The sequence below is a fragment of the Diaphorina citri genome, unplaced genomic scaffold (genome assembly GCF_000475195.1).
Source record: "Diaphorina citri unplaced genomic scaffold, Diaci psyllid genome assembly version 1.1 scaffold985, whole genome shotgun sequence".
Classification (NCBI taxonomy): Eukaryota; Metazoa; Arthropoda; class Insecta; order Hemiptera; family Psyllidae; genus Diaphorina; species Diaphorina citri.
The window spans coordinates 18,966-45,139 of NW_007378416.1; the positions used below are offsets into that span (position 1 = coordinate 18,966).

Consider the following 26,174-nt stretch of genomic DNA (forward strand, 5'->3'; position numbering starts at 1 on the left):
AGGGGGGGGTACAAATTTTTATCTGGGGCCTCCTGGGTCAATGATGGACTGATCGTAGATGCTCCAAAACACAGACAGTAGTTTTAAGTAAGGAGTGTCGAATTGAAACCACCACGGGTGTAGACTTATCTTATTATCAGGTTCCAAATTTATTTCATACAAAATTGCATATTACATGTAAGAATTTTGAATGGTTTGAATACCATCAACTTTGACGAAATTCTTCATCATTCTTTGAACTTTAGCAAAGAATGGTAGAAGCAAAAAGGTGGGGGAAAAATCAGCTAGCCTGTATTGAGACATAATTTAGGCGTGATCTGGAAGAAGGTTATAACTGCAAAAACATATGTAGTTTCGAGATAATCGCGTTCAACGTGTTTATTTTCAAATTCACACAATGCAATGTTTCACAAAAAGCTGTGTTAATCTTCACATTTTCGTCAGCGTCGATAAAGTCCTTTCCGACCCGGAGTTGCGTGTCAAATGCCGCCGTGGCAGAGTAGACTCAAGGTTCGCTAGTGCCTGAAATACCGGTTGCATTGTGGCTTTTAGGAGTGGCCTTTTCAAGTGAAACTAGAGCAGAAGTTCCCAATGTGAGGTACGCGTACAACTAGTGGTATTTATTTGACCCCCAAACCACACAAAATTGATGTTTGATGGTATGCCGACTCTGGCTATGGCTCTGGTTATGGTCATGGTTACGGAGGTGAATACTCTGGAGGATACTCTTCCTACGGTGGCAGTGAACACCTTGGAGGTAGCTACAGCTATAACTACCACCACTAAGACACTTCAACCTTCATACCTTCTTCCTAGTCATTTCATCTATTTAGAAGGACTTGGAGCTATTTGTCCATATACTCTGTAACTCTAAAATCGGTACTTTACTAAAGTACTGTCAACTATGCCTCTGTCTTGAATGCAGGAACATTAAATTTTATACCTAGAGAGTGCATAATGTATGCAGAAATAGTCCCAGGTTTGGTGAAAGAAGGCCTACTTGGTTTTCCATTATATTTAGACCATTGGTCTCTCTAGACATTAGACAAGTGAGTGCCATATTATCACTGCTCACAAAGTACTGAGTCAATCTTTGGCGTCAATCAATCTACTTTCTTGTGAAAATCTTGTCTCTTTCAAAATTGATTGTTGATTCTGTCATTATGAATGTGAATAATTCTAGTTTCAAGGCAGAAACATTCACTGAACTTCCTTATTATTGATCTCTCTCTCTTTGTTTCCTTCATTCTCCTCATTCCCTCTCTCCTTGACTCCTTTTCAAAGATTTTTCCTTGTTTTTGATATATTTTTGTAAATAAAATAAAACCAAAAAACATACAAAAAACAAAATTCTCATCCGCCTTCTTGTTTTCCGATAGTTATGGAGTCTTGCGATTATCTCGTTTACATATTTCAAAAGCAAAAGTCAGGTGTATTGTGGAACACGCTATAATTGTCTGGTCTGATAAGAGATCCTTCAGTGGATGACCTAACCTTTAAGCTGCGCCCACACTACAAACGATCGACATCGACCGTCGACTCAAAACAGCTGAAACACATGTTTTTTATATGGCCTCTGCCAACTCGCAACCATTGACTTGAGAGGTTTGAGAAGATTCCCAATAGTTCAGAAACAAATTTGCTTAACTTGTCTGAGCAAATTTTTCACCCGTGTTTGGGGCCTTAAAAGTTCGTAATATGACTATGATAAATTATGATCGATTTCTCTAACACAAGGGACTGAACCCGAGAACTTTACAAGAAGAAAATTCAGTGTCTGTTGAGTGCTTAGAGTGTCCACAGTCTGTTGAGTGCTTAGAGTGTCCAAAATCTGTTGAGTGCTTAGGTAAGTGTCCAAAGTCTGTTGAGTGCTTAGAGTGTCCAAAGTCTGTTGAGTGCTTAGAGTGTCCAAAATATGTTGAGTGCTTAGGTAAGTGTCCAAAGTCTGTTGAGTGCTTAGAGTGTCCAAAGTCTGTTGAGTGCTTAGAGTGTCCTCCAAAGTCTGTTGAGTGCTTAGAGTGTCCAAAGTCTGTTGAGTGCTTAGAGTGTCCAAAATCTGTTGAGTGCTTAGGTAAGTGTTCAAAGTCTGTTGAGTGCTTCGTCACTCAAATGTGTACCCGGGTAGTCGAGTCAATTCACTACAGGTTCAAGCATAATGGAACGTATGGGCTGATTAGTGTGGCCTTGTATATGACCTTGACTAATGTGTCCTTGAACCAGGATGTACGAGTGAGGACAAGGGCGTCCTTTGATTGGTAAGTAGAGTCGTGTTTTCCTTTTCGGAATCTGACACCCATATTTATGAACAAAATGCTGGCTCTTAAGTTCGTGCTAAGCATAGTCTCAAGGCATTTGATTGGAAGTGTACGAGTCCAGTTGAGTGGTCAAAGGTGGTTGAGTGATTAACGAAGTGTATAAGTCTACTGAGTACTCGATTAAGTGTCCAAAGTTTGCTCTGTTGAGAGGCCAAAGTGTCTTTAAAGCTTGTTAGGTCCTCAGTTGTTGTTTTTTGTTTTTCTTTCTTTTTTTTTTGCCAAATTAAAATAAGGTAGTTAGAAATAAGACAGACCTTCGATCGTTATGGTGAAAGGATGAGACAGATATCCCAATGTAAAATCATCAAGTTAAAACCAAGAGCTCACTTCATTCGTGCAAAATTTTGCAGATAAAACACCAGACAGAACCAAGCAATATTCCCAAGAACAATACAGGAAGCTCACCACAGAATTCCCCCTCACTGAAAATCAGAACTATGGATGGTTTGAAAAGTCGTAGGAAATTGATCTTGATCATTTTGATTCAAATATTATAGCGTCGATTTAAGCGATTTTATTTTCTAGTATTTCTCTGCGTAAAATTCTATTGGCTTGTCTTGGTCTGGAACCATCAACTTACAACACTGGAAGTGTAACGCTCTAACCACTACATCGCAGTTTATTTTTGTCAGGTGAGACTTTCCATGGTTTTTTAGCCCGTCCTTCCTTTATTATTACGATAGTAATAAAAAAAGGCATAAGGGACGGGCTATTGTATACTTTTTAAGGCAAGATTTTCTAATTTAAAGCTTCGGAATAATCAGAATCTAAGTTTTCATTATTAATTTACAAATGAAAACAAGAAATTTTCAAATTTTAAAACATTTCGTTTTATGTAAAAAGCCAAAAGTATAAAACAAGTTCATCACAAAACCTTTTTAACATGAATACATTTTGTAACAATATTATAAAACGAATAGTAATGTATTTGTAAGAAGAGTTCTTAAGACTTGGTGGATCTTAGCATCCTAGGGCCGGCCATACACTATCAGGTCGCCTGTCAGTTTTGACCTGTCAGGTCCGACTTGTCATGTCTGGAATGAAGTGTGTGGCAGTATACGAATAGTAATGTATTTGTAAGAAGAGTTCTTAACACTTGGAGGATCTTAGCTTCCTAGCACTTCAATAGGGTTTTACGAATAGATACAGATTTTTTTTCTTCCTCCAAATCTAAACCATTATTTTTACTTTCTATTACTACAGTATAGCGGAGCTATACTAGTAATGAAAGTATTGCAATCGGTCCAAATTTTCAAAATCGGGAAATATACAATCTTGCAATTTTCTCTTCCATGGGTACCGTCTGATCGTTCTTCATTAACATGACCTTAGCTAACATAAACTAAGATAAGCAATGACCATAATTATATGGCGTCAAATTTTTGCAATATACCATACAAAATTACCAGATGATATGTCTCTCTGGCATATCGTGTGATCCTTCCTTTACAAGACATAACGCCAGTCGAGGGCTTTGATGATATTCGATATTGTACCAACGATTTTCTAGGCAACCACAGCAGAGTATTTTCGGAGCTAGGAAAACACTTTTACACTCTTATGGTTGGTTATTGTCTGGGGTCACACTTTTGAGATAAAAGTTAAACCATATTAAATAAGAGACACGAGACCAATCTTGATTCTTCACATTTATGTCTTCAAAATTCCGATACCTTACATTGTTTGTCAGAGCTCTAAAAGCATCTGTCTTGTGGTCCAAGATGAATGATTTTACGACACCTAAAGTTGAAAATATTCTCCAAATATGAAATTCTTCAAAAGTTAAAAAAATAATATTAATAAAAAAATCATCTCCGAAAATACTCTGATTAGATATCCATCGGTATCACACATCAATCGTATCCGGTCAGACATAACGCAAGTAAGTACGCAAACCCTTATATCCGCGTCTCCGTACGCACGCGTGCCAAACTCGAATAGCCCGCATCGCTCGATCCGCCATCCTCATCCGACGATATAGACGCATCCGACTTCACATCCGTCAACCGCACCGCAGTGCTTCGCATCGGAGGGGACGAGTGTACGCTAGGGACCGTACTCCTACTCTTGTAGAGAATGGGGCCCGCGAATGCCGCTGCGTTATCGAGGAGGATATTATTTGACCCCGCCGGGATTCGAACTGAAACCAGGCGTGGTCCGCTGACGTCCGAACCGGTACTTGATGTTGTGTCCTCCGCTAGGTTGATTAGGTCCGGGACTTCGTTGCTAGGGACGCTTGTGTTTATAATCTGGTTGCTAGGGACGCTTGTGTGTACAATCTGGTTGCTAAGGTTACCGATGTTTACATTTGTGTTGCTATGGTTACCGATAGAGTGATTGGACACGCTAGTTCCGTTGCTATGACTACGGGCTGATTTGTTTACAGTGTGAGAGGGCTGACTGGGATTTGTATTGCTTTGACTAATTTGATGACCTGCGGAAGAAAAATCAAATTGATAGGTAAGATTAAAGTTGTAGTTCAGTGAACTTTAGAACTTTCTTAAAAAGAGGGGAACAAGTGAGACCCATTTCTACAAAAAATCAAATGAGGAATTTTCTTTAAATGTTGATTATAAATTATGTTAATCCGATTTTAATGAAATCAATGGGAGACAGAAGGGCCGCTGCTTTCCTCACTCACAGGGGTATCCAAACACCTAGCCACCCTCCGACCACCGGATAGTACAGAGAAAATTCTGTCCGACACTCTTCGAACCCAGGGCCTTGAGGTTGAGCGGTCCGACCACCGGATAGTACAGAGAAAATTCTGTCCGACACTCTTCGAACCCAGGACCTTGAGGTTGAGCGGTTGAAGCTTCAACTGCGCAAATTACTCAAGGAACAGTTCCAATCAATCAATGATGTGCGGAGAGAGCAGGGGGAGAAATCGATTGAGTGGTCAAAACTAGTTGAGTGCTTAGGTAAGTGTTCAGTGTCTGGTTGAGCGGTTGAAGCTTCAACTGCGCAAATTACTCAAGGAACAGTTCCAATCAATCAATGATGTGAGGAGAGAGCAGGGGGAGAAATCGATTGAGTGGTCAAAACTAGTTGAGTGCTTAGGTAAGTGTTCAAAGTCTGTTGAGTGCTTAGAGTGTCCAAAGTCTGTTGAGTGCTTAGAGTGTCCATCAAAGTCTGTCCACTGTGATAGGCTACAAGAGAAAGAAGATACAAGTCAAAGAAACAATATTGTATACCTATATGTTGCAAATGTCAGAATCTTTGGCCATTTTCCCTCTCGCATCTCAATATTTCCCTACAATGTCATTGCTGGCTTCCAAGGCAGGACATATGTTTAGGTGTGAGGAGTTCATAGGGGCATTTGGGGAACATAAAGGACAGATAGGGCTATATTCAAACAGGAGAAAAAATTCAAGATAATATAAAACGAATTGCCATTAGTACTTTGGTTCAGTGAACTCGGGACCTTAAAATTGAGACAGATATAGGTATTTTCAAATTATGATTCAAATCTGACCTCAGTCTTAGACTTTAGTCAGATTTGAATGCTTACATTTGGAATCTGTGTCGTCTGCATCTTTCTTTATTAAACATGTTTGCCAAATTTCATCAAAATAATCGTTAGGTACTGGGAATGGGGCACAACCAAATGACAATTTTTTTCGAGGTAGAGTCCTATTCCGATGTAAAAGTACCCAAAAAGTGCATTGGCGCACTACTTAGAGGTAGAAACACACTAACATGACATCACGTAAGATCAAGTGACGTGAGAGTGGTAAGATCAAGTGACGTGATTACCTACAATATTATGAGAAAACTTTGAACTACACCTTTCTGACTCCCCATGAGCTCACGTGACGTGATGGTAGTGTATTTCTACTTTAAAACTCACCTAGTTTCATACTCTTCTTGCCAGAGCGCGGTGTACTCGCGGGGGTATTATCATCCGAATGTAATGAAATGAGAAGTCCTTCTCGTGATGAGACTGATGAACTGCGGGACACGGGACTAGAGTCTCGTCCTGATGAGGTCTGAGTAGTCTTGTGAACCTGGTCTACCAGTCCCCCGCTGTGATACGCTGCAAGAGAATGAAGATACAAGTCAAAGAAACAATATTGTATACCTATATGTTGCAAATGTTAGAATCTTTGGCCATTTTTCCTCTCGCATCCCAATATTTCCCTACAATGTCATTGCTGGCTTCCAAGGCAGGACAGAAGTTTAGGTGTGAGGAGTTCATAGGGGCATTTGAGGAACATAAAGGACAGATAGGACTATATTCAAACAGGAGAAAAAATTCAAGATAATATAAAACGAATTGCCATTAGTATTTTGGTTCAGTGAACTCGGGACCTTAAAATTGAGACAGATATAGGTATTTTCAAATTCTGTATCTTTCTTTTTTAAACATGTTTGCCAAATTTCATCAAAATAATCGATAGGTACTGGGAATTATGTTCTGTTCGGGAATTGAAAGATAAAATGGCCAACCTGTGAAAAATGTTCGTGTTAAAACTTAGACCTCACTCCATTCGTTCACTTACCCTTCTCGTTTCCATGACAACGACAGCTAGGACAATGTCTGTGGCTATTCAGTCGTTCTCGCTCGCGTTCTTCCAATATTTTAGCCATAATGGCGGCAGATACCAGGTCTTCTTGTGATTGGCTGGAATCTGTGTCGTCTGCATCTTTCTCTGTGGAGAGGAAAAAAAAGTATAGGTAGGTATTAGATGTAAGGAATTGGACTTGTAAGCGTTAGGTCGCGGGTTCGATTCCCGCCCGGGGTAGATTTTATCCTGAAAGGATAATGTTCGTTAAGCAACTTCCGTGGCCGAGTGGGTATCACACTAGGCTTGCACGCAGGAGGTCCGGGTTCGATTCCCGGCGAAGCCGAGGTTTTTTTCGGCTCTGTGCTTGGAGTTCAGGGTGCACTCAGCCTCGTGAGGACAATTGAGTAGCTACTTTAATCGAGTTCCCTCTATCAAACCTTCTTTTTTTAAGTTCAAAGATGGCGTCTTCTCAAACCCCAAGAAATATTTTAAAAGGCTTCCTGGTAGGATTCTCACACAGTGAGCTCTTCCACCCAACCAAGCTTAAGGTATTTTTCTTTCGGCAAACTGACCACTGTTCCATTCAGTTTTTTTAGAGCAGTGGCCAATGGAGGAGTTGCAATTGGAAAAATATTATTAATAAAAGCTCGATTCCTACGAAAAAGTTGTGAAAAATCCAAATCTGAGGTCAAAACTCCGGAAAAGTAACTTTAAAAGGTCGAAAATTCAATTTTTAATTGCCATTCTAATAAAAAAGTTCAAAGAGTTGTGACGGCAGAAACGCTTGCGCACAAACAAACGAAGCGGGAGTTATGAATTATGACGTCATCGCCTACGGGAGCGTATGCCGTGACGTCAAACTTTACGATTTACCGGTATTTTTTAAATCGATTTACCTATCTCGGTATCTAGAAGTTGTAGAAGAATAGAAAGTAAAAAGAAAAATTCCATTGGTCGTCATTTTTTCTGCTCTATTACTTTGAAACATCACCCAAGTAAGCGCAACTGATCTATTATCCAGTGGTCAATTTCCCGAAATCAAAATACATCTTTACAGGAGCACCTCACAATCTCAAAACTTACCTACAGTCTTATTGAGTGAGTACACCATGGCAGTGGGTGGGAACGTAGGTATGGGTACTTTAATAGTTTTCACCTCGTGTTTAGGTTTCTGCGTTGAGTTGACATTGCCATTCCCGTCTATACGCCTAAAGTAGGGAATTTTCCCTTTTCACCACTGAAATAGGGGATATTTCCTTTAGGCCACAGAATTAGGGGATTTTTCCTCTAAACCACTAAAATAGGAGATTTCCTCTTACACCACTGAAATAGGGAATTTTTCCTTTATGCCACTGACATTTTTGTCACATTTCATCAATATGGAAGGTATAAATTGTTTGAGTGTGCACAAGAGTCCAAGAAACAAATAAAAAGGCAGTCATACAGACAAAGTGACAAACTAAGGTAAAACACCCAGTCATCGACACCCTTAAGGATTTTTTCATTTTTAATTTGCTATAACTCGTCCATTTTTTGAGGTAATTAAGTGATTATAGACTTTTTTTAATTGTTATATACTTTTCTTTAAAACTGATTAATTTCCAATTCAATAATCGACCTAAGAGGTAGGTACCTATACTGACTCTGACAGTACATATCGCATCTTCATCGAGGTACCTACCGAGAGGTAGGTTCCGACAGTTCGTACAGTTGAGTCTTGAGTAGGTACCTATCCAAAGTAGGTATAGGTTGTTAGCATACCTATACTCCAAAATTGGTAGGTTAAGTACATTAGAAGATTAGAACTAGAGAGTAAGGTAGATACTTATATGTATCTCACCACTTTTATAGGCCGACATTTTTGGATAGGAACTTGGCCTTTTTTTTTTCACATTTGTGTTTTTGTGGGGATCTCACTCCTTTTTTCTAAGTATGTATTTTAACATGATTAGGAGGTAACGTAGGTACCTACAGATCTTCTTATTACCGTGAGTTGTTGTTGTTGTTGTTGTTGTTGTTGGTCTTGTTGTTGTTGTTGTTGTTGTTATTGTTGTTGTTATTGTTGTTTATCATTTTTGTCAGTAGATGTCAACATCTACTACCATATACATTCTGTGGAGTTCGCAACTTTCCCGAATTTTCCATGACGGAAGTTGGTTTAAAACATTTTTCGAATTCTCTGAGAGCCTGAAAAACGTCCTAGATGGTTTTGGAGATGTTGACAAAACCGCCTTTATTTTTTATTTTTTCCTTTTCTTTTCCTTCATTTTCCATTACCTACTTGTTTATTTTGTGACCATGTCTATCGTTTGTCCATCGCTTGTTCATTTTCTAGAAGGGCGTGTGCGACGTATGGATTCACCAATGTCCCCATGTCTCCTGGAACGCATAACATTGATTGCCACACGTGGAGGCCTTTAGGTAAGAATGAGGAGTCAGTCTAGTTAACTAAGAGAGTAGCGCGCTTGCCTTGTAAGGGCCAGATTCGATTCCCTCCCCGAGCCTATCCTGAACAGGTAAGGTTCGTTCTCAGAACGCGAACGGGGCTGGCTTTCTCCTCTCTATTCGAGTGTGCGACATCAACTGCTGTTGTGACAACGATTGTTCTGCCCGGGACCGTCTAGTGTTCTCCCACTGTCTTCCTCTTCCCATCCTCTCCTCCTCGCAGTATTGCTTCTCCAAGCAGCTCATCTACATTAAGAACTCCCCCCACTATATTGTCACTCAGCCGGACAACTCTCTACTCTGCATTGAAACGGAAAACCTCAGGTTTGTGAAGAAAATCGATCATCCCAGAATCCAAGATCGCTAATTATTCGATAATATAGGTATGTGGATATTGTGGATGGATCGATTGATCCACAAAGGTCAACTTCATTTTCAGAACTGTACAAAACAATCCTGTCTTCACATCGACCCGTACTTGTGTCAAAACGACCACTGTGTTCCCATGTTAGAGGAAACCCTCCCAATATGGGACCCCGTCACTCAAATGTGTACCCGGGTAGTCGAGTCAATTCACTACAGGTTCAAGCATAATGGAACGTATGGGCTGATTAGTGTGGCCTTGCATGTGACCTTGACTAATGTGTCCTTGAACCAGGATGTACGAGTGAGGACAAGGGCGTCCTTTGATTGGTAAGTAGAGTCGTGTTTTCCTTTTCGGAATCTGACACCCATATTTACCGATTCACATATTATTCGATAGTCATGTGACCAAATAATCTACCTATGATAAAATTGATTACCTATTTACCTAATTTCGGGTTTTCGATTTTGGGGGCAATGGTCCTTTGGTAACGCGCTTGTTTGTCATGCGGAAAGAATTGCACTCGAATTCTGGTTACGATATTTCAACGGGTTACTTTTTAATGCCCTTAAGCCTGATTCACACTATAGTGCCAGTCAAGGTCCAGTCACGGTCCGGTAACGGTCCGATCAAAAGATTGAGTATTTGCTAAGCATAGTCTCAAGGCATTTGATTGGTCAATTTTGACTTGAGACTGATCTAAGAACGATCATTCTTGTTCATAAATACGAGTGCGAGACGATTTTGCTCTTCTGAAGCCCATTTCCCCTCGAAAGGAAGAAAGGAGGTATGACCAAAATTAGTTTCATTCCTAGGTGGCCTGGTATTCTATACCATTTTAAATTTAATATGGCGTTTTCTCAAACCTGACAAGTCGAGGATTGAGAATTGAAGATCGGTAGTTTAGTTCTGACCTTTTCATTCAGAAAGGAAAATACACTTTAGGTAAAGAGTATGATCATCTCAACATGGTTGGTTTTGGTTATGGTATCCGGATCGATGATCATTGATCATGAGGGCAATCACGTGATGCTGGCTCTGTCCGGTCTCACTCAGGTTGGGTGAGGTTAATGTGAGGAGACGGGTAAATTGTTACAGAATGGAGTGTGAAATCTTTATCCCTAAAAACGGTAGCGGTTATACAGAGTCGTTGCACACCTATCAAAAAAGAAAAAAAAACCAGTGGTAACGCGCTTGCTTGCCATGCAGAAGGTCCCGGGTTCGAATCCCACCATCGACAAAAATTTGTACTCGTTTCGTTTTTCGATTGCAAATATTTCAACGGGTTACTTTCTGGTGTTCTCGTGTTGACCCAGCACCTAAATGGGAAGTATTGTGTCTTTTCTCGCCCATCTGATGAGAGGTATACTATGGGATGGGCAGTCTTCGACACAGACCACAAGCGTCCAATGTAGCAGTTGTTTCATCGCTACGAAATAAAAACGGCGGTGAAACACTCATCTTTAAAAACAAAAAAAAAGTGTTCAAGTATTCTATTCCTTCCTATTCACAGGTACAACAGTCGTGAGCGCGCATTTCGCCGGAGTGGTAATCCCGGGTATCGAACCCGCGCCCCCCTGATCAGCGGCACTCGACTTTCCTTCAACCTGAGTCAGGAAGAACAGGGGGTCCAAAGTATGCACTTCTCCCCTTCTTCTCAAGATTGGATCAGCATGGTGACGTACACACGTAAGTGGCGTAGGTTTGTGGTCTTGCTGACTTTGTAGAAAATTTATGGACAGGCTAGGAGAAAGCCAGACGAAAGCCGTGGACAGTGGGACAGGTTAGGAGAAAGCCAGCCGTTCCGATAACGAACTTTGTCCTTTTAGGATATTTATGGACAGGCTAGGAGAAAGCCAGACGAAAGCCGTGGACAGTGGGACAGGTTAGGAGAAAGACAGCCGTTCCGATAACGAACTTTATCCTTTTTTTATGGACAGGCTAGGAGAAAGCCAGACGAAAGCCGTGGACAGTGGGACAGGTTAGGAGAAAGACAGCCGTTCCGATAACGAACTTTGTCCTTTTAGGATACTGTCCGGCCCCGGTGGGAATCAAATCCATGAATTTTATCGTCCCGGAATCGAACCGAGAAGGATTACAGGATAGGAGTCAGCCAGCCTTCCCGAGAAAGACCCTTGTCCAGGCGATATTCTACTTGGAGGAGTGGTCCTCCGAGTGTCGCACTCAAGTGACGGAGTGCACCCCAGCCAGTATTCTGAGTGCACCCCGATACTACAAGCATTTCCTCGTGCTGGCGTCGACTTCCTTTGAGAATTTGACCTCTGTCCAAGTAAGAACTTTTCTTGTACTTTATTTTACTTTGATTTAATATACCAAAGGCCATCTAATCAACCATGTAGATAAGATTTGTGTCAACGTACTTTTACTTTTACCTTTTATGACTTAGTTGTGTACATTACGTATTCTAGAGTCCGTACAGTAGAATTACCAGGCTGGCCCGAGAATTTGGGCCAGCCTAGTTAGCTTGGAAGGTAGCGCACCTACCTTATAAGCATTAGGTCGCGGGTTCCCGTCCTAAACAGAAATCGTTCGCTCTCGGAACGCTTAGCTTTCTCCTATCCTGTCTTCTCTCTTCGACTTCGGAACGATAATACCTCCGTTGTTACAGTTCCCTCTATCAAACCTCTTTTTTTTTTGAGCGGGACTGTCCCGGCCAATTCGGGACGTTTGGCAAGCCTACTTATAAGCATTAGGCATTAGGTCGCGGGTTTCCGTCCTAAACAGAAATCGTTCGCTCTCGGAACGCTTAGCTTTCTCCTATCCTGTCTTCTTTCTTCGACTTCGGGACGATAAGACCTCCGTTGTTACAGCTCCCTCTATCAAACCTCGCCAACTGTATTGGGGTTCAGACATTTTTGATGTAGTAGGTAACAGGATTACAACACCTGAATCTTGCACGTGCAATGGATGTGTTTGTAGGTAATAGGTAGGTAATGTTTAGTTCAGAGGTAAGAAAGGTACCTATGGAACATCAAAAACTTATAATTATATACCTATTAGTACTGAAATGTACTAGATAAAGTAGGTACAAGTTGGAAGAAGAATTTGCCAAGAAGAAAAATGCCCATTATGCCAGCTGGACTTATTTTGAAAGGTAGTTAATTTATTTGTTGAATTGAAAGGAACGATTAGGTACAATAACTTTTTAGCACTTCTCTTATTGTAAAAAGGGGTAGAGTCAAAACCATATTCTTTGTCCGTTTTTCTTAACTTCTAGCGGTTGTTTTCTTTCAGAGCTTCCCCATCATTCTAAACCCACGTGTGTTACCAAGCGATCGTCCAGACTACTATGTACATTGTACATCACCGAAGCAAGTCTATAACTTTCATAGTATTGTATTTACTATGTGTCTAGTCTAGATTCTATTCCTTTTATTAGTGTGGCCTTTATATTTTTATACTTTTTTTAAATACCTAGGATAAGTTTTTACATACCTACATCTCAAGTGAAGGGAATTGTGGGTAATGTAGGTATTGTATATTGTGTGAAATTTTGAATGACAATAATTGAATTTTGTAATTTTCGTTTGTAAAAAAATCACGATCTTTCCGATCCCAACATGATTTGCCTTTATTTCTCCTCCTCCTCTTCTTCTTCTTTTTTTTTTGCATGTGAGAGGCTAAATGTGCAATCGCCGATGCGCTGGCTACAAAAATTAACTCCAACAGTATTTGAAATCTTTACCAATAGGCGACACCAAATTTATCAAAACGGTATCAGACTCAACTCAATACTCAATTAAATTTCTTCAAAAATTATAATTACCGAGTGACAAAAGCAATGTCGGAAGCTTTATTAGTGCAGTACTGATATTTTTATACTTTTTTTTTAATACCTAGGATAAGTTTTTACATACATCTCAAGTGAAGGTAATTTTGGATAATGTATTGTAGGTATATTGTGTGAAATTTTGAACGACAATAATTGAATTCTGTAATTTTCGTTTGTAAAAAATCACGATCTTTCCGATCCCAACATGGTTTGTCTTAATTTCTCCTCCTCCTCTTCTTCTTCTTCTTTTTTTTTGCATGTGAGAGGCTAAATGTGCAATCGCCGATGCGCTGGCTACAAAAATTAACTCCAACAGTATTTGGAAATCTTTACCAACAGGCGACACCAAATTTATCAAAAAGGCATCAGACTCCTCAACTCAATACTCAATTAAATTTCTTCAAAAATTATAATCACCGTGTGGCGACGCTCGCCTGGTAATCAAGAGGGCTTGGGTTTGATTCCCAGCCGAGGCGAGGTATTTTATCCTCAACTTTGTTTGAGAATTTCACCACAAAAATGGTAATTAGTAGCCTAATCCTGGTTTAAAGAGACTCGATTTGAGCAGTATAAAAATCTAACAATTCTCACTTTTAGGTCTGTAGGTAGGTATCGTTTTATCTAAATTTTAATTTCGTAACAACTAGGTAACAATGTTACTCTCACTAATTCCTCGGAAGAGGATCTTTAAATTTGAAGATTACGTCTCGACCGAAGCCAAGAGCACGAAAAATTGAGTTAGACTCATCAATTGCTCCCCTCCACGGAAATCTTTAGTAAAAGGCGAAAGATTTATGCGTTCTGAAGGGAAGCCAGAGTTGACTCAATGACGGAAAAACAAAACTATATCAGTAGACGAAGAAGAACAAAAAAGTGAGAAGTTCTTTTATAAGTAAAAAAACTTTGTTAATGAAAATTTCGCCTATTTAATTATGCAATGTGCTTGGTTTAATTAACACTCGGAGTACAACTGAGGAGCCCGAGTTCGAAGAGTTAGGTAATCGTTTAAATAGACTCTCTTGAGTGGAAGACAACCAATTAACCAGTGGCGAGTTTAACACCTGGGCGTTCTCTACCACCTAACCCTTTACCTTTAGGTATACCTATTACTGGACAATCTCTCAAAGTAGGATTAACTCCTAAACCCACATGTGTTACCAAGGGATCGTCCAGACTACTATGTACATTACCGAAGCAAGTCTATAACTTTCATAGTATTGTATTTACAATGAGTCTAGTCTAGATTCTATTCCTTTTATTAGTGTGGCCTTTTATAATCTGGTTGCTAGGGACGCTTGTGTGTACAATCTGGTTGCTAAGGTTACCGATGTTTACATTTGTGTTGCTATGGTTACCGATAGAGTGATTGGACACGCTAGTTCCGTTGCTATGACTACGGGCTGATTTGTTTACAGTGTGAGAGGGCTGACTGGGATTTGTATTGCTTTGACTAATTTGATGACCTGCGGAAGAAAAATCAAATTGATAGGTAAGATTAAAGTTGTAGTTCAGTGAACTTTAGAACTTTCTTAAAAAGAGGGGAACAAGTGAGACCCATTTCTACAAAAAATCAAATGAGGAATTTTCTTTAAATGTTGATTATAAATTATGTTAATCCGATTTTAATGAAATCAATGGGAGACAGAAGGGCCGCTGCTTTCCTCACTCACAGGGGTATCCCTCGCTATTCAGCAGGGGAACTCGGCAGCTGTCATGCGAATCCTTGTCATGTCTGGAATGAAGTGTGTGGCAGTAAAAACTAGTTTGTCAGGTGGCATGTCAGGCGACCTGAGACATGATGAAAATTCGATAAGTTCTGTCATGACATGAATGCACAGTGTATGGCGGTTTCATCAGTTCTCAGGTCTCAGTTTTCAGTGAGCTTGAGCAAAGACAGCAAAAGCAAATTATCACCAGGAGGATCCATGGTAAACTGATAACTGATAAAATCTTCATGCAGTGTGTGTGCTCATCAGGCTTCATGCCAGAAATGACAGGTCGGACTTGACAGTTCAAAACTGACAGGCGACCTGATAGTGTATGGCCGGCCTAGCACTTCAATAGGGTTTTACGAATAGATACAGATTGTTTTTCTTCTTCCTCCAAATCTAAAACCATAAATTTTTTTAGGGAAATTACAGAGGCAATCACATTGGCAAAGGATTCTTAATCCGAGAGGATTAACCTCTAACAAATCGACTAGTTTTCAACCATGCAGTAAATACAAGATATTGAAAGGAGCATTGAAAGTATAATATATAATACACAAATGACGTAAAAATAATCGTTTAAAACGGATCAAATATGCTTTGAAGTGTACACAAAAATGTCTACCCTCACATTGTAAAGGAGCATTGAAAGTATAATACACAAATGACATAAAAATAATCGTTTAAAACGGATCAAATATGCTTTGAAGTGTACACAAAAATGTCTACCCTCACATTATTATGCTAGGATCACACAATACAATCTGGCAATAAAGCAATATAATAATAGTGCTTAGTGCTTATTTCGTATTCCGCAAATGTAATACAAAGTCGTGTGATGTTCACACCAGATTTTTTTTTTTTTTTAGGCAAACCATTAAATTACAGAGGCAATCGCGTTGGCAAAGGATTCTTAATCCGAGAGAATCAACCTCTAACAAATCGACTAGCTTTCAACCATACAGTAAATTGAGTAAATACAAGATATAAAGGAGCATTGAAAGTATAATACACAAATGACATAAAAATAATCGTTTAAAACGGATCAAATATGCTTTGAAGTGTACACAAAAATTTCTACCCTCACATTGTTATGCTAAGATCACACAATACAATCTGGCAATAAAGCAATATACAATCTGGCAATTTTCTCTTCCATGGGTACCGTCTGATCGTTTTTCATTAACTATAACTAACATAAACTAAGATAAGCAATGATTATTATTATTATTATTATTTAATGAAATCTAATTTTACAAATACATCAGAACTTCATTTTGTTCACTTAGAGGTAGAAGAAACACACTAACATGACATCACGTAAGATCAAGTGACGTGATAGTGGTAAGATCAAGTGACGTGATAGTGGTAAGATCAAGTGATGTGATTTCCTACAATATTATGGGAAAACTTTGAACTACATCTTTCTGACTCCCCGTGAGTTCACGTGACGTGATAGTAGTGTGTTTCTACTTTAAAACTCACCTAGTTTCATACTCTTCTTGCCAGAGCGCGGTGTACTCGCGGGGGTATTATCATCCGAATGTAATGAAATGAGAAGACCTTCTCGTGATGAGACTGATGAACTGCGGGACACGGGACTAGAGTCTCGTCCTGATGAGGTCTGAGTAGTCTTGTGAACCTGGTCTACCAGTCCCCCGCTGTGATACGCTGCAAGAGAATGAAGATACAAGTCAAAGAAACAATATTGTATACCTATATGTTGCAAATGTCAGAATCTTTGGCCATTTTCCCTCTCGCATCTCAATATTTCCCTACAATGTCATTGCTGGCTTCCAAGGCAGGACAGAAGTTTAGGTGTGAGGAGTTCATAGGGGCATTTGAGGAACATAAAGGACAGATAGGACTATATTCAAACAGGAGAAAAAATTCAAGATAATATAAAACGAATTGCCATTAGTACTTTGGTTCAGTGAACTCGGGACCTTAAAATTGAGACAGATATAGGTATTTTCAAATTATGATTCAAATCTGACCTCAGTCTTAGACTTTAGTCAGATTTGAATGCTTACATTTGGAATCTGTGTCGTCTGCATCTTTCTTTAAAAAAATAACGTTGAAGCAGCCATGGTTTACGACCTCGCATGAACTGACGTCATCACGAAAAAATGGCTGCCCGCGAAAATTTGTGCGTTTCAAAATTCGAAAATTTCAAACGAAGATTTCTCATCTTAGGAAGCCTCAAATGAAATTTTAAGCATTTCTATTGAGATCAGCGTGTTTCGAACTTCCTTTATCAGCGAAGAAAAAAAAAAGTGGTTGAGCCCCATTATGTTCTGTTCGGGAATTGAAAGATAAAATGGACAACCTGTGAAAAATGGTCGTGTTAAAACTTAGACCTCACTTCATTCGTTCACTTACCCTTCTCGTTTCCATGACAACGACAGCTAGGACAATGTCTGTGGCTATTCAGTCGTTCTCGCTCGCGTTCTTCCAATATTTTAGCCATAATGGCGGCAGATACCAGGTCCTCTTGTGATTGGCTGGAATCTGTGTCGTCAGCATCTTTTTCTATGAAGGGGGAATAAAATCAGGGTGTTTTTTCTGGACCTAATGAATTCAGATTCATTTTGAAAAAGAAAGAAATATGTTTTGAAAATCCAAGTTCAGTGAATGGGATTTTTAAATCCATACTTGAATCTGGACATCGAATCTAAATACACTGGGCCAAAGAATTAGAGGAACGTTGTCATTTTTCAGGTTTTCTTCCGTCCCCTTTGCTCTTTTTGGCTCAAATGAATTTAATTTGAAACTTAACTAGCCAAAATACATGAAACTGTGTTTTATGGTAAGAATGCCAAACAATGACACAGTGATAATCCTAGGTCTCATTAATCAAAGAAAAACAGAAAATGACAGCATTCCTCTAATTGCTTGGCCCAGTTTACTTGTTGAATCCAACGAATCCGGATTCGATGGATTAAAAAGAAAAAAAAAAACCTTTATGGTGGGATTCTCACGCAGTGAGCAATTTCACCCAACTAAGCTTACTGGAGCACCTCCGTCCCTCAAAACTTACCTACAGTCTTATTGAGTGAGTACACCATGGCAGTGGGCGGGAACGTAGGTATGGGTACTTTAATAGTTTTCACCTCGTGTTTAGGTTTCTGCGTTGAGTTGACATTGCCATTCCCGTCTATACGCCTCTGCTTGCTACTCATATAGGAACGAACTTTGGCCTGGTACTCACTGGGGAGCTGAAATCATAATTCGATTTAATTTAGGTGGAAATTGCGTAGGAACATTGGAGGTTTTTTTAGTGGAGGATTTACTTCAGTCATGGATTTTTCCCCCCGATAAAGTTTAATTTTTCCTCTAAAAATACTGTAAATCCTGTAAAAAATTACATAATAAAATTTACAAATATCTACTTATACCAAATTGAAAAATCACATTGATTGTACCAAATACATAAGACCTCGTTTAGACTGCGAGAGTAAGGGACTTTTCAGTCTCATTCTTGCAGTATAAACAGGGTATATTCTATTATATTATGACATTGCCATTCCCGTCTATACGCCTCTGCTTGCTACTCATATAGGAACGAACTTTGGCCTGGTACTCACTGGGGAGCTGAAATCACAATTCGATTTAATTTAGGTGGAAATTGCGTAGGAACATTGGAGGTTTTTTTAGTGGAGGATTTACTTTAGTCATGGATTTTTCCCCCCAATAAAGTTTAATTTTTCCTCTAAAAATACTGTAAATCCTGTAAAAAATTATAGAATAAAATTTACAAATATCTATACCAAATTGAAAAATCACATTGATTGTACCAAATACATAAGTCCTCGTTTAGACTGCGGGAGTAAAGGACTTTTCAGTCTCATTCTTGCAGTATAAACAGGGTATATTCTATTCTATTCTAAATCCACACGGAATTTTGCCCCTGATATGGAAGTAATCAGTTACGAAACATATTCTTACAAGTTTAGTCATTAAACTCTAGAACTTTAGAGAATTCTAAATCCACACGGAATTTTGCCCCTGATATGGAAGTAATCAGTTACGAAACATATTCTTACAAGTTTAGTCATTAAACTCTAGAGTCTAGAACTTTAGAGATTTTTTTTTTTAATTTTCCAAGTTGTGCTTACCGAATCACATTTCTGGGTAATATAATTAGAAGGTTTACATTGGAGTGCTTGGATGGCCATGTTCAAATCATTTCGATACCTTTCCTGAAAACAAAGGAAGATTCAATTCAATTTTATTGTGATACGGTTTCACTGTCTAAAAGTAAACAATGTACGGAAAAATTCCAATTGTCATCATCAAATATACCTACATTACCTACACAATCGGGTCAGAAAAAGTGACACTAAAATTTGGTAGATTCGTTAGAAGATTTGGTCAAGGAAATCTGATAATATATTATGCACGTCATTAAACCCCTGGAAAATACAACTGCACAGTCAAGGGTGACTGGGCCCATAACCTGTTGCGATTTGTCAATGAAAAAGAGCTTTTTATTGCATTGGAGTGCTTGGATGGCCATGTTCAAATCATTTCGATACCTTTCCTGAAAACAAAGGAAGATTCAATTCAATTTTATTATGATACGGTTTCACTGTCGAAAAGTAAACAATGTACGGAAAAATTCCAATTCTCATCATCGGTATACCTACTACATTACCTACACAATCGGGTCAGAAAAAGTGACACTAAAATTTGGTTGATTCGCATTGGAGTGCTTGGATGGCCATGTTCAAATCATTTCGATACCTTTCCTGAAAACAAAGGAAGATTCAATTCAATTTTATTATGATACAATTTCACTGTCTAAAAGTAAACAATGTACGGAAAAATTCCAATTGTCATCATCAAATATACCTACTAATTAACATTACCTACACAATCGGGTCAGAAAAAGTGACACTAAAATTTGGTAGATTTATTAGAAGATTTGGTCAAGGAAATCTGATATATTATGCCCGTCATTAAACCCCTGGAAAAAAGTTCTGTAAGTGCCTAGAACCAGCCATAGTGAGTAGGTACTTGATTTACCAATCTCAAGATTTGGATCCTAGATAGAAAATAGTATTTCAAAAGTTATGCCATCTCTAAGGGATAGATCGTAAACCAATTGTTTCCTAAACCATGCATCAAGTAAGTATCATTGTGATATCAGCTGTAAAAGATATAGATGATGTTAGTAGCTTGTTTATGTCATATATTACGTGTATATGCACCATTTTGGCCCGTTTTAGGAATTTCCTAAACCATGCATCAAGTAAGTATCATTGTGATATCAGCTGTAAAAGATATAGATGATGTTAGTAGCTTGTTTATATCATATATTACGTGTATATGCACCATTTTGGCCCATTTTAGGAATTCATTTTCCTCGTGTGCAATTTAGTTTCAGCAAAAATGGTGTCTTGGTATGGTAAAATATCATAACCGTGCTGAAACACCATAATCATAGTCACGGACAGCTAAGTGGTACCAAGCTCAAATGGTACCAAGTATCAACACTCACAGGGGTTAACGTTCAAGGTCATATCCTACAGGATGTACCATAAGTCCTTACCCTGCACCTTGTAACTTTGTTTATGAATGGGGTTGGCAAAAAAAAAAAAAAATCACTAAAAGATGAGATGGGAAAAGATCGTTTTGATGTCAGAATTGGACAACCGGAAATGGCTTTTTTCGAAGACAATGTAAAAACGTCACTTTCGGGGATGGATTTTGAAAAGCTCAAAAACGTGTTTTGACACTAAAAACTGACCATCGAAAATTTGACCCGATTACATTACTTTCCTTCCTATAGGATAAGGAAAGTAATAAAACGTCACTTTCGGGGATTGAGCCTGGATTTTGAAAAGCTCAAAGGATTGGCTTTTTAATATCTTTAGAATGAAGTTTCAGTATAGAGATTTTAAGTCGGGAAGGATGTCTGCAACATACAGTATACGTAGCATATCTAGTTTCTATATCTCTGAATGTAATTAGAAACAAACACGAACCACGACAGTCAAGAAAATAGCTATCTATACACCTATACAGGGGTTTCAAAAAGTGTGCATACATGAAATATCACCATACATTCATATGCACAATTTTCGGAAAGGTTACAACTCTTGAAAGAAGAAGTCCCAAAACCCTTTCTTTTCCTCGGAGTGACACACCCGTCCAGATGTCTTGTGGTCTTTTTTTTTTTGCTCTTAGAGGTAAGGGCTTCTCACCCTTACCTTAAGTAATAACTACTTTTTGATGTGTGCATACATGAAATATCACCATACATTCATATGCACAATTTTCGGAAAGGTTACAACTCTTGAAAAAAGAAGTCCCAAAACCCTTCCTTTTCCTCGGAGTGACACACCCGTCCAGATGTCTTGAGGTCTTTTTATTAGCTCTACTACTACTACTTTTTGACGTGTGCATACATGAAATATCACCATACATTCATATGCACAATTTTCGGAAAGGTTACAACTCTTGAAAAAAGAAGTCCCAAAACCCTTTCTTTTCCTCGGAGTGACACACCCGTCCAGATGTCTTGAGGTTTTTTTTCTCACCCTTACCTTAAGGAATAACTACTTTTTGACCCAGTACTGTAAATGAGATAATAAGCAATGTTATTGTGTAAACACATCAACACACGGTGCAATGGCAGAATATTGTTTAATACATATTAGTGTCACTGTAATGGCAGAATATTGCTTATACATATTAGTGTCACTGTAATGGCAGAATATTGGTTTGGTATACTACTTAGTATCACTCATTTATACGAGATAACACTTCAGCTCTTAGAGTTCACTGAACAAAGGAATATATGACGAAGTTTTAATTTGCCTATTGTCTGTTGACTTTACCACATTAGACTTTTACTTTCTACTTCTAAAGTAGGTACCTAATGAGAAAGTATTTAATACGGGGTTTCATAGACGGAACTGTGGAGGTCTTATCGTCCCGAAATCAGAGAAGGAAAACAGGATAGGAAGGAGCCAGCCGTTCCGCGGACAAACCTTATCCGTTCAGGATAGCATCCGCCCCGGGCGGGAATCAAACCCGCGACCTAGTGCTTACAAGGCAGACGCGCTACCCTCCAAGCTAACTAGGCTGGCTAATATTGGAATTCAGGTCTTTCCTTACGAAATCCCTGTGAGGCAGAGTTCCGGGCGGGAATCAAACCCGCGACCTAGTGCTTACGAGGCAGACGCGCTACCCTCCAAGCTAACTAGGCTGGCTAATATTGGAATGCAAGTCTTTCCTTACGAAATCCCTGTGAGGCGGAGTCCAAACTTTTAGTATGCAGGATGGCCTTTTATCAGAGACCAATGCACAGTTCACTGAAAGGCAGAGTTCAAACTTTTATTATGCAGGATGGCCTTTCATCAGAGACCAATGCACAGTTCACTGAACCACTAGTTATGATATAAACTAGGTATGATCGGGAATAACCGTGATAAACCCAATAATATAGATAGCCACTCCGGCGCGAACGACATGTTATAACACATAGTTAAAGCGCCTAATAGGAAAAAAAATATATAGGTATATATATATCGATAGCCATGGGAAAGATGTACCTATCTACTGTTTCAACGATTTGTGTAAATAAACAGCATATGTTGTAATATAAAACAAGAATATTGTTTTGGAAAATTACTATCAATCAATCATGCACGACACCTCTTCAGGACCTGAGTCCTTTTTTTTAACAAGCAATCTATGTGTCTGAAATGGGTAGGTACGTATACATAGCAAATTTTCATCACCAACAAATACCTCCTTAAAAAAAATTGATCTCAAGGGCAAAGGCCTTTTTCACTTGACAAATAGAGTAGGTACATCAGAAGGTAAGTTTGTGATGTGTTCCAATCCACTTACTCCTCATACAAAGCGAAAAATTCGTTGGGTTCATCACCTTAAAAAAAAAAAAAAAAAAAAAAAAAAAAAAAAAAAAAAAAAAAAACAAAAAAAACAAAAAAAAAAAAAAACAAAAACAACTGTGGGATGAAAGAGGGACAGATAGGAAGATAATTGGCTGTGTGCAATTACTTCAACAGATTAGATTGTTAGCTCACACCTCACAGTGTAGGTAGCTTATGTGCAAAACAGATGAGTTAATTATACCAGTGGTGTAGTGGGAAATAGGGGATTTTACCCTTTACACCACCAAAGGTGGGAATTTTCCCTTTTCACCCCTGAAATAGGGGATATTTCCTTTAGGCCACAGAATTAGGGCTCTAAACCACTAAAATAGGGGATTTCCTCTTACACCACTGAAATAGAGGATTTTTCCTTTATGCCACTGACATTTTTGTCACATTTCATCAATATGGTAGGTATAAATTGTTTGAGTGTGCACATTTGCACAAGAGTCCAAGAAACAAATAAAAAGGCAGTAATACAGACAAAGTGACAAACTAAATGGAAAATCATCAAATTAAAACTTAGAATGTACATAAGTACTTCACCCCCTTAAAAAAAAAAAAAAAAAAAAACAACTGTGGAATGAAAGAGGGACAGGCTGTTACAGATAGGAAGATAATTGGCTGTGTGCAATTACTTCAACAGATTAGATTGTTAGCTCACATCTCACATTGTAGGTAGCTTATGTGCAAAACAGATGAGTTAATTATACCAGTGGTGTAGTGGGAAATAGGGGATTTTTACCCTTTACACCACTAAAGTAGGGAATTTTCCCTTTACACTACTGAAATGGGGGTTTTCCTTTTACACCACTGAAATAAGGGATTTTTTCCTTTTCAGCACTGAAATATGGGATTTTCCCTTTATGCCACTGATATTTTTGTCACATTTCATCAATATGGTAGTTAGCAATTGTTCAAGAGTGTACAATAGTTTGACAAACAAACAAACAAACAAAGTGACAAACTAAATAAAAAATCATCAAAAATAAAACTCACAACTCACTTCGTTTGTTCACAAACACCTAAAGTATCACTTACATTTTCATCATTGAGTTTATTAATGTTATACTGATCATCCACCAGCTTTCGGGTCAGAGCGGAGATTTCACTGTTCAGAACAGACTTCTCTGTTTCACACTTGTCAACCATTTTCAGCAATTTGTCTTCGAGATTTTGGTTCACCTTTTGGACTCTCTTATATGCTTCATGCAACCTGTGGAATAAGTTGATTTGTCTTTGTATGTATGTATGTATGTATGTATGTATGTAAATGCAATTTCTTTGTGTTATTATGTCACAACTTTTCTTGTCAACCATTTTCAGCAATTTGTCTTCGAGATTTTGGTTCACCTTTTGGACTCTCTTATATGCTTCATGCAACCTGTGGAATAAGGTGATTCGTTTTTAACTGAGTCAATTTTATTTTTCTCGGAAACAAAGAAAAAGAATGTTGAATCACAAGGCACAATGAATCTGATAAGAGGCATTCTGACTTAAACGTATATAACTCTTCTTTTCATAACACATTGGTGGGAAAAAACCCCCCTTTGATACAACATTCTTAAGATGTTTATTCAGAGCTTGCTTACTCAGAGGCTTAGGTTAGGTGTAACGGCAAACAGAACTAACGGATGGGTTAAGCTTCGACCATTCTACAAATCTACAACTTGCTTGCAATGCAATGTTTTTTTTTATGTAACATTTACTTTTATTAAATGAGAGCATTCTCACATTAAATTCGAACAATGGTACATTTGAGAAAACATTCATGTGAAATACTTGTTACCCGGGACGATTATTTCTACACCGTTCGGAACTCCGACACTGCACCTTTTTTTTACCATTTATTTAAAAAGTATTCACATAAAATTATTGCAATGCATTTGAATCTATTGAGAATTATGTTTTAAGTCCAGAAAAAATGAAAAAGTCACTTGAAAGCTCAATACACAGTCTACAAACCTTAGCTACGAAACTCAGTTTCTTAAGGGAAAAAACAGACAATTGTGAAAAAACGTAGGTTCCTCTCGAAGCACAATTTTCAAACTGATTTTTTTCAATGTTTACAAACATCAGCTGATTTTGATGTATGAGAAGTTAAACACAAATCGTCTGAAAAATCGTTTAAAATTATCAGGGGTTCTCAAAAATGGCACGTTTCCTTATTTTTGGCGCTTAAATAAAAAAATGCCGATTTTTGGTACGAAGACGGTGACTAGGTGTTTTACCTTAAATGGAAAATCATCAAAATTAAAACTTAGAATGTACATACTTCACTTGTTCACAACACAAACACCTAAAGTATCACTTACATTTTCATCATTGAGTTTATTAATGTTATACTGATCATCCACCAGTTTTCGGGTCAGAGCGGAGATTTCACTGTTCAGAACAGACTTCTCTGTTTCACACTTGTCGACCATTTTCAGCAATTTGTCTTCGAGATTTTGGTTCACTTTTTGGACTCTCTTATATGCTTCATGCAACCTGTGGAATAAGTTGATTCGTCTTTAACTGAGTTAATTTTAATTTTCTTGGAAACAAAGAATAAGAATGTTGAATCACAAGGCACAATGAAAATAAATAATCTGATAAGAGGCATTCCTACTTAAATGTATATAACTCTTCTTTTCATAACACATTGGTGGGGAAAAAAAAACCCCTTTGATACAACATTCTTAAGATGCTTATTCAGAGCTTGCTTACTCAGAGGCTTAGATTAGGTGTAACGGCAAACAGGACTAAAGGATGGGTTCGTCCTCACGATGGTCGGTTCTATGCACCGGGGCAACCTGGAGACTCCAAGACTCCAACAAAGGAGAATTCAAGACTTCAGCCAAGGACCATCAAACCAATCTCAGCAAAGGATGGGTTAAGCTTCTACCATTCTACAAATCTACAGCTTGCTTGCACTGCCATGTTACATTTTTTTTATTATTTTTTTTTTTTATTATTTATGTAACATTTATTTTTATTAAATGAGAGCATTCTCAAAAAAAAAAAAAAAAAAAAAAAAAAAAAAAAACCAATGGGAAGGGGGGAAAAAGGGGCGGGTCACACACACACACACACACACACACACACACACACACACACACACACACACACACACACACACACACACACACAC

The 26,174-nt window shown here is 38.4% G+C and overlaps 2 protein-coding genes, 1 long non-coding RNA gene and 1 other non-coding gene across 5 annotated transcripts in view; 2 read left to right on the forward strand and 2 right to left on the reverse strand.

The window, feature by feature from the left end:
* Nucleotides 1–801, forward strand: part of LOC103513551 (cuticle protein 64-like) — a gene marked incomplete at its 5' end in the record, with an annotated part of 10,650 nt that extends 9,849 nt beyond the window's left edge. Inside the window, one exon of the mRNA XM_026826717.1 lies at nucleotides 686–801. Coding sequence (XP_026682518.1) covers nucleotides 686–786 — 101 coding nt within the window. The remainder of the gene's footprint in view (nucleotides 1–685) is intronic.
* Nucleotides 802–1,793: 992 nt separating this feature from the next.
* Nucleotides 1,794–2,925, forward strand: LOC113469199. Its single transcript, XR_003392690.1, has 2 exons — nucleotides 1,794–1,846; nucleotides 2,666–2,925. It is a non-coding gene; the product is annotated as an uncharacterized LOC113469199 (long non-coding RNA).
* Nucleotides 2,926–3,596: 671 nt separating this feature from the next.
* On the reverse strand, nucleotides 3,597–25,552 carry LOC103513550 (SWI5-dependent HO expression protein 3). Of its 2 annotated transcripts, none has more exons than XM_008478387.3 (7): nucleotides 25,357–25,552; nucleotides 19,253–19,336; nucleotides 18,676–18,728; nucleotides 7,907–8,031; nucleotides 6,818–6,967; nucleotides 6,166–6,351; nucleotides 3,597–4,749 (listed from the first exon to the last, which is right to left on the reverse strand). In XM_008478387.3, exons 1-7 carry the CDS (start codon nucleotides 25,465–25,467, stop codon nucleotides 4,214–4,216), a joined length of 1,245 nt encoding a protein of 414 aa, XP_008476609.1. In that variant the 5' UTR covers nucleotides 25,468–25,552; the 3' UTR covers nucleotides 3,597–4,213. The 2 variants fall into 2 exon arrangements, with proteins under 2 accessions (XP_008476609.1, XP_008476610.1); XM_008478388.3 differs by lacking the exon at nucleotides 25,357–25,552 and adding an exon at nucleotides 24,083–24,261.
* Nucleotides 14,130–14,246, reverse strand: LOC113469201. Its single transcript, XR_003392691.1, has one exon. It is a non-coding gene; the product is annotated as a U5 spliceosomal RNA (small nuclear RNA).
* Nucleotides 25,553–26,174: the final 622 nt, after the last annotated feature.